The sequence below is a fragment of the Orycteropus afer genome, unplaced genomic scaffold (genome assembly GCF_000298275.1).
Source record: "Orycteropus afer afer isolate SDZICR_OR568_19922 unplaced genomic scaffold, OryAfe1.0 scaffold00001, whole genome shotgun sequence".
Taxonomy (NCBI): domain Eukaryota; kingdom Metazoa; phylum Chordata; class Mammalia; order Tubulidentata; family Orycteropodidae; genus Orycteropus; species Orycteropus afer.
Window position 1 is genome coordinate 19,904,279 of NW_006921588.1, and position 8,496 is coordinate 19,912,774.

General features: G+C 40.0%; 1 protein-coding gene across 1 annotated transcript in view; it reads left to right on the plus strand.

Moving 5' to 3' along the window:
- The window catches only part of TTN (titin), a 284,216-nt gene that overhangs the window by 70,982 nt on the left and 204,738 nt on the right, over nucleotides 1-8,496 (plus strand). Inside the window, 17 exon segments of the mRNA XM_042780925.1 lie at nucleotides 1,058-1,621; nucleotides 2,140-2,421; nucleotides 2,521-2,799; nucleotides 3,230-3,508; nucleotides 3,606-3,884; nucleotides 4,001-4,288; nucleotides 4,402-4,680; nucleotides 4,769-5,050; nucleotides 5,145-5,423; nucleotides 5,551-5,829; nucleotides 5,931-6,209; nucleotides 6,335-6,622; nucleotides 6,742-7,020; nucleotides 7,151-7,432; nucleotides 7,534-7,812; nucleotides 7,925-8,203; nucleotides 8,316-8,489. Of these exon segments, the coding sequence (XP_042636859.1) occupies nucleotides 1,058-1,621; nucleotides 2,140-2,421; nucleotides 2,521-2,799; nucleotides 3,230-3,508; nucleotides 3,606-3,884; nucleotides 4,001-4,288; nucleotides 4,402-4,680; nucleotides 4,769-5,050; nucleotides 5,145-5,423; nucleotides 5,551-5,829; nucleotides 5,931-6,209; nucleotides 6,335-6,622; nucleotides 6,742-7,020; nucleotides 7,151-7,432; nucleotides 7,534-7,812; nucleotides 7,925-8,203; nucleotides 8,316-8,489 (4,950 nt within the window).

Genomic DNA, 8,496 nt, shown 5'->3' on the forward strand with positions numbered 1-8,496 from the left:
CTCTCTCTCTCTCTCTCTCTCTCTCTCTCTCTCTCTCTCTCTCCCTCCCTCCCAAGGGAAAACATGAGTGTGAACTGCGGTTTGGTGTGGTTTGGACTTAGGACTGTGAGCCATGTTTTTGAGAGAAGTCACGTGCAGAATGTCAGGGAGAGACGGTCTCTGGTGCTCCTTTTCAGTGAGAGCATCAAGGGGAAAGACAAATGCAGCTCATCTCTTTGACGTGAAAATGTCGGCATTCTCTGTGCCATCCTCTTGTCTACAACCCTTTATCATATCAAAAAGTCTGCCAAGGCCCATGGTAACCTGATCACTGCTTTTCACTTTCCGGCATAATTTGTAATGGCATTTTTGGAATTTTACTTACCCAAATCAGGCTAATTCAGTAAGGAGACTGACATATGAGCTTTAAATAATAAGAGGAAAGGGCAAATCAGAGAAGTTCTTAAATGCTTGCTTCAAAATGTAGAATTGAAATGAGAAATTACTGGTATTAAATATTTTCACAAGTTTGAAATGGTCTAAGGGAGACGTTCAAAGTCATACCTGTTAAGGATTGCTGGAGGTTGATATGAAGGTTAAAACGACTTCAATCTTCTTATCATTTAATACCTCTAGTCTTTAGAACAGTCGAGTACATGTCCTTTATCATTCTTACAGTCTTTTAATTCATAAAATTAAAACATCAGCTGAATTACTTAGCAAATAATTCCATGACTAAAATCTTTAACAATAGTAAAGCAGTGTTGCTTAAAAAAAAAAAAAAAAAAAGTGTGTGTGTGGGGGGGGCATTTGTTCTTTCTTGTGATGTTGTTGTTGTTAAGTGCCATCAGTTTCTTGTGATAGAGACATTTAAAGTGATGTCTCGCTCCTCAGTAAAGAATAGTCTCATCCTTTTCTTTGGCAAATCTGTTGTTCCTACTAATGCATTATCCTATTTTAAATAATGTCTTCTATCTATCTAGAGACATAACACATCTTTTCTCTGTCTTGGAATATATAATTACAGCAAGAGCTTTGGTGAGGACAAAATGTAATGCTGAAACAATTTCTTTTACAGAGGCATACCCACCAACCTTTCTTACAAGACCTAAGTCCATTACAACTTTTGTGGGTAAGACAGCCAAGTTCCTGTGCACTGTGTCAGGAACCCCCATGATTGAAACCATCTGGCAGAAAGATGGGGCTGAACTATCCCCCTCACCCAACCGCAAGATTTCAGATGCAGAAAACAAACACATTTTAGAACTCTCAAATCTCACAACTCAAGACAGAGGAATTTACTCTTGTAAGGTTTCTAACAAGTTTGGAGCTGACATCTGCCAAGCTGAGTTGATCATAATTGACAAACCACATTTCATTAAAGAACTAGAGCCGGTGCAATCAGCAATCAATAAAAAGGTACACCTGGAGTGCCAAGTAGACGAAGACAGGAAAGTCACAGTCACATGGAATAAAGATGGGCAGAAACTGCCCTCTGGTAAAGATTACAAGATCTCTTTTGAAGATAAAATAGCCTACCTTGAGATTCCTCTCGCCAAACTAAAAGATTCTGGCATGTATGTCTGCACGGCTTCAAATGAGGCCGGAAGCAGCTCCTCTTCGGCAACAGTAACGGTTAGAGGTAAGAAATGTGTGAATGTATTTTTCATTCCCTTCTCTGGAAGGAAGCCTCAGTAGGAAAACTGTTGACAAACAAGGCACTCAGGGTACTTTGTTCTTAAAATTATTTCATTCAAGCAAATATGTTAGTTTGGGGAAATCCTGGTTTTGTTTTATTTTTTTTTCGAGCTTCACAATTTGCTTATTTTTGTTCTTTTCAAACTGTCTGCCATTAACAAAACTTGCTTCAAATTTCTTCTAAGAATTTCAGATGTCTAGGCAATCCTTTAATATCTTCTGTTATAAAATTGCTCTTTGTGTAAGTACAGTTTTTATTTATTTAATTACTCATGTTCAATCAAGAGACTGGGAAAATGTTTTAGAATCATTGTAAGCTATTGAGTGCACCACGGCCTTTTCTGAAATTGTGTGAAGCTATTTTACGTGTGTTGTGTCTTTGTGTTGCATATGTCTAATTTTCCTTTGTGGAGTTTAAGCTTCAGCTATCTTTTCTTTTCTCTTTTTGTAAACTTCATGTAGAGCCACCCTCCTTTGTGAAGAAGGTGGATCCCTCTTATTTAATGCTCCCAGGTGAATCAGCACGCCTCCATTGTAAGCTGAAAGGCTCACCTGTGATCCAGGTTACTTGGTTTAAAAATAACAAAGAACTTAGTGAAAGTAACAAAGTCAGAATGTATTTTGCCAATTCGGAAGCTGTCCTCGATATTACAGACGTAAAAGTTGAAGACAGTGGAAATTACTCCTGTGAAGCAGTGAATGATGTTGGCAGTGACACCTGCAGTACTGAAATAGTTATCAAAGGTTTGTTTCCTCAGTTATAGTCCATTGTTTTGCTGAGAAAAGATTTTCTTTTTAAATGCTTGTAAAACATTATTTATAAATTCTTTCATACTTTTATAGAACCTCCTTCTTTCATCAAAACTCTTGAGCCTGCAGACATAGTGAGAGGAACAAATGCCCTACTTCAGTGTGAAATCTCTGGCACCGGACCATTTGAAATTAGCTGGTTCAAAGACAAGAAACAAATTCGAAGTAGTAAAAAGTACAGGTTGTTTTCTCAGAAGTCTTTTGTGTCTCTGGAGATCTTTTCTTTTAATAGTGCAGATGTTGGTGAATATGAATGTGTCGTTGCTAATGAAGTCGGAAAGTGTGGCTGTGTCGCGACACACTTACTAAAAGGTTAGTGCTTGGAATTGACATCTCTTCAATAAATCGTCAAAATAGCTTTCTTACCCCATAGAAACTGGTACTTTCTCTTCATGTCCTATCCTATGAGAAATGTGGTTTCCCTTAAGATGACATGGGAATTGGAGAACAAAGTCAATGGCCTTATCTTGATACAAGTATAAATATTTAGTCCCTGATGAGAAAGGGAATTGCATAATAAGCAATTTATCACCTATAGCTTACAACCATGTGTCTTCTGTGTTTCTGTCTCTTGAATGAAATTGTAATTCTTCTTCAGTTTTATTTCTTCTAATTAGACAGCACTGTGTAATAGCAGTATTGAACAAGATACAAGTGATCTAGATAAAACCCTTAATTATAGATGGTGCTGATAATTGGTGTCTGGTAATTGATGTTCTGTATGTTCTCTTTCTTTAACTAGAACCACCCATCTTTGTAAAGAAAGTAGATGATTTCACTGCACTCGCAGGACAAACTGTTACCTTACAAGCTGCTGTGAGAGGGTCAGAACCCATTTCTGTCACATGGATGAAAGGACAAGAGGTCATTAAAGAAGATGGAAAAATCAAAATGAGCTTTTCCAATGGTGTTGCAGTCTTGATAATCCCTGACGTTCAGATTACCCATGGTGGCAAATACACATGCCTGGCTGAAAATGAAGCAGGAAGTCAAACATCTGTTGGGGAATTAATAGTTAAAGGTTTGTGTAGGAGCATTTTAACTTCGAGTTCATATTTCCATTTAAAGTGAAACCCTAACGCATACTTAGGAATCTAAACTATTTAATACCATTGTAGAACCTGCCAAAATCATTGAGAGAGCAGAGCTGATCCAAGTGACAGCAGGAGACCCTGCCACCCTGGAGTATACGGTCACAGGCACCCCAGAACTCAAGCCCAAATGGTACAAAGATGGGAGACCCTTGGTTGCCAGCAAAAAGTACAGGATAAGCTTTAAAAACAACGTGGCCCAACTCAAATTTTATTCGGCTGAACTACACGATAGTGCTCAATACACCTTTGAGATTTCCAATGAAGTAGGCACCAGCTCCTGCGAGACAACTTTCACTGTTTTAGGTTAGTATTTTAGAAAACTATGCTACATATACCTTGAAACCCAATGAAGATCAAAATAAAACACTGATCACACTTGTCCACACTGATCTTTTTTTCCCTTCTTGTGCCACAAACAGATCGAGACATTGCTCCGTTTTTCACCAAACCCTTACGCAATGTGGATAGCGTTGTCAGTGGTACCTGCAGGCTGGACTGCAAAATTGCTGGCTCCCTCCCAATGAGGGTGTCTTGGTTTAAGGATGGTAAAGAACTAGCCTCTTCTGACAAATACAGAATAGCATTTGTGGAAGGCACAGCCTCTCTGGACATAAGCAGAGTAGACATGAATGACGCTGGGAATTTCACTTGTCGAGCCACGAATTCTGTGGGAAGCAAAGACAGCAGTGGAGCCCTGATTGTGCAAGGTTGGCTGGAGACTTTGCATTCCATTCTTACCATAGACTATGTTCAAATTAGGTTTCCTCCCTTAATCACACCTCTCAGTTCTTTACAATTCTTTGTTATATCCCTTCTTCAGAACCACCCAGTTTTGTAACCAAACCCACATCAAAGGATGTCCTGCCAGGCTCAGCAGTTTGTCTGAAGAGCACTTTCCAAGGGTCTATTCCTCTCACAGTCAGATGGTTTAAAGGTGACAAAGAGCTGGTTTCTGGAGGCAGCTGCTATATTACCAAAGAAGCTTTAGAAAGTTCTCTGGAGCTCTATGCAGTGAAAACTTCTGACTCAGGCACATATACCTGTAAAGTCAGCAACGTCGCTGGAAGTGTGGAGTGCAGTGCAAACTTGTTCGTAAAAGGTTTGCATCATTTTCTTGACATCTTTGTGTCTTTGCTATTATAAGCTCTTTCCTCTTACATTTCTTAATAACTTCCTTCCTTTCACAGGACCTGCCACATTCATTGAAAAGTTAGAACCATCACAGCTGTTAAAGAAGGGAGATGCCACTCAGCTAACATGCAAAGTAACTGGCACCCCTCCAATTAAGATAACATGGTTTGTAAATGACAGAGAAATTAAGGAGAGCAGCAAACACAAAATGTCTTTTGTGGAGTCTACTGCGGTTCTAAGGCTTACAGATGTTGCCGTCGAAGACAGTGGTGAATATATGTGTGAGGCTCAAAACGAGGCCGGCAGTGACCACTGCAGTAGCATTATAATAGTGAAAGGTTTGTGTTCACCTTGGCCCTTGTTTTACCAAAATTGGGACCCATAGCATAGACCCCTCCCCATTAACTCAAAATACATCCTTTTCTACTATAGAGCCACCTTACTTTACCAAAGAATTTAAGCCAATTGAAGTGTTGAAGGAGTACGATGTCATGTTGCTGGCCGAAGTAGCAGGCACGCCTCCTTTTGAGATTACTTGGTTCAAAGACAACACGACTCTACGAAGTGGTAGGAAGTATAAAACCTTCATTCAAGATCAGCTGGTTAGCCTGCAGATCCTCAAGTTTGTAGCTGCAGATGCTGGCGAGTACCAGTGTCGGGTGACCAACGAGGTGGGGAGCAGCACCTGCAGTGCCAGGGTGATTTTAAGAGGTTAGTGTTGGTCCACATGATGGGCGGACTCTCTTCAGAGTCAATTCTTCTTTTTAAAAAAAAAAAAAAAAAAAATTGCCAGTGTTGTGGAGATCTAGTCTTGATTGAGAATTCATTCTTCTGTTAGAACCCCCGTCCTTTGTAAAGAAGATCGAGAGCACCAGTTCCCTTCGAGGGGGCACCGCTGCCTTCCAGGCCACTCTGAAAGGCTCCTTGCCAATCACAGTCACTTGGTTAAAAGACAACGAGGAAATCACAGAAGACGATAACATAAGAATGACCTTTGAGAACAATGTGGCCAGTCTGTACCTCAGTGGCATTGAAGTAAAGCACGATGGGAAATATGTCTGTCAGGCCAAAAATGATGCAGGACTGCAAAGATGTTCTGCGTTACTCTCAGTAAAAGGTTGGTTCTGAAATTTTTCCTTAGATTTGAAGAAGAAACGAAGATGTGAGCCTTTCAGCAGAACAGTTCACAACCTACATTTATTCCTTTGTTTTCTACAGAACCAGCAACAATCACTGAGGAGGCTGTGTCTATAGATGTCACCCAAGGAGACCCAGCTACTTTGCAGGTTAAATTTTCAGGGACTAAGGAGATTACAGCCAAATGGTTTAAAGGTGGCCAAGAACTCACCCTGGGCCCCAAATACAAAATCAGTGTCACTGACACAGTCTCCATACTGAAGATTATTTCTACAGAAAGGAAAGATAGTGGAGAATATACTTTTGAGGTCCAAAATGATGTTGGGAGTAGCAGCTGCAAGGCTAACATTAATGTTTTAGGTTGGTATTGCTTTTTTATGATGAAGCTTCGGGCATTTCTTTGGTCCTTTGTCTCTTGCAATTTAAGGGAAAGTACATATTGATAAGATTGACCTGACATTTATTTTTGCTTTTCTGTTGGATAGATCTTATCATTCCTCCTTCATTCACCAAAAAGCTGAAGAAAATGGACAGCATTAAAGGGTCATTCATTGACTTAGAATGTATCGTGGCTGGGTCACATCCCATAAGTATCCAGTGGTTCAAAGACGACCAAGAAATTTCAGCTAGTGAAAAGTACAAATTCTCTTTTCATGACAATACTGCCTTCTTGGAAATCAGTCATCTGGAAGGTTCAGACAGTGGAACATACACTTGTTCTGCCACCAATAAGGCAGGTCACAACCAGTGCAGTGGCCATCTGACCGTCAAAGGTTGGCAACTTTTACTTCACCTATCAAGGACTTACTACATTTTCTTTCTTAATTCTTAGCCTTATTGCTCACGCCTAATATAAATCTTCCACTTCCCTTTTGCTTTTTCTCTTACCTAGAACCTCCTTACTTTGTGGAAAAGCCACAGTCACAAGATGTGAATCCTCATACAAGAGTTCAATTAAGGGCTCTTGTGGGTGGTACTGCACCCATGACAATCAAGTGGTTTAAAGATAACAAAGAGTTGCACTCAGGAGCAGCTCGCTCGGTTTGGAAGGATGACACCTCCACTATTCTAGAGCTATTTTCAGCCAAAATTGCTGATTCTGGGACCTACATTTGCCAACTAAGCAATGATGTTGGCACAGCAACCAGTAAAGCCACCCTCTTTGTAAAAGGTCTGGTCTCTATGTCTCTTTACTTTCTTCCCTATCTAGATTTTCTTTGGGGACTAGGGGACTAAGGAAGCAATTTTGCTCATTAGCCTTTGTTTTAAATATTCTTCAACACTTTGTTTTTCATCTTCAGAACCTCCTCAATTCATTAAGAAGCCCAGTCCTATATTAGTGTTAAGGAATGGACAATCAACAACATTTGAATGTCAAATAACAGGCACTCCTGAAATCAAGGTTTCTTGGTATCTGGATGGGAATGAAATAACAGCCATTGAGAAACACAGCATTTCCTTCGTTGATGGTTTAGCCACTTTCCAAATTTCTGGTGCCAGGGTAGAAAATAGTGGAACTTACGTCTGTGAAGCTCGAAATGATGCAGGCACTGCCAGCTGTAGCATTGAACTAAAAGTGAAAGGTTTGTTACTGGAATCTGCTTTACATATTGCCTGTACTGCCTGCTGGGCCTCAGATATTCCCTTGAGTAAGCTAGTTTCTGTCTTCCTTTTGAATCTTTAGAACCTCCCACCTTTATCAGGGAGCTGAAGCCTGTGGAAGTAGTGAAAGATAGTGACGTGGAGCTGGAGTGTGAAGTCACGGGGACATCTCCATTTGAAGTCACTTGGCTGAAGAATAACAAGGAAATTCGAAGCAGCAAAAAATATACACTTAGTGACAGAGTATCAGTGTTTAACCTCCACATAACTAGGTGTGACCCTTCAGACACGGGTGACTACCAGTGTATTGTATCCAATGAAGGAGGCAGCTGCTCTTGCAGTACTAAGGTCTCTCTGAAAGGTCAGTTATAAATACAAGAAATAAAGCTTCCATTCTTCTTTTTTAATTTTATAGATTATAGATCTCAACTAAAACGTACCTCTTCTTTCCACACTATCTTATTTAATCACAGAGGCTCCATCATTCACTAAGAAGATAGAAAATGTCACTACTGTTTTGAAAAGTTCTGCCACGTTTCAGGGTATTGTGGCAGGGTCTCCACCTATTTCTATAACCTGGTTCAAAGATGATCAGATTCTTGAAGAAGATGATAATGTCCATATTTCATTTGTGAATAATGTGGCTGTACTTCAAATCAGAGCTGTGGATAATGGGCACAGTGGAAGATATACCTGTCAGGCCAAGAATGAGTCGGGTGTTGAGAGGTGTTACGCTTTCCTTCTAGTACAAGGTTTGTAAGCTGTTCACTTTCTAATTTAGTCTGTGGAGACCATTCAGTCAGAACAGCTTATTTTTAGTGGGATGATCTATGTAATTCATCTGCATTTTAATTCTTACTGCAGAACCTGCTCAAATCATAGAGAAGCCAAGATCAGTTGATGTCACAGAGAAAGACCCGGTGACCTTGGAATGCGTTGTGGCTGGAACACCAGAACTCAAAGTTAAATGGCTCAAAGATGGCAAACAAATTGTGCCTAGTAGATACTTTTCAATGAGTTTTGAAAATAATGTGGCCAGTTTCAG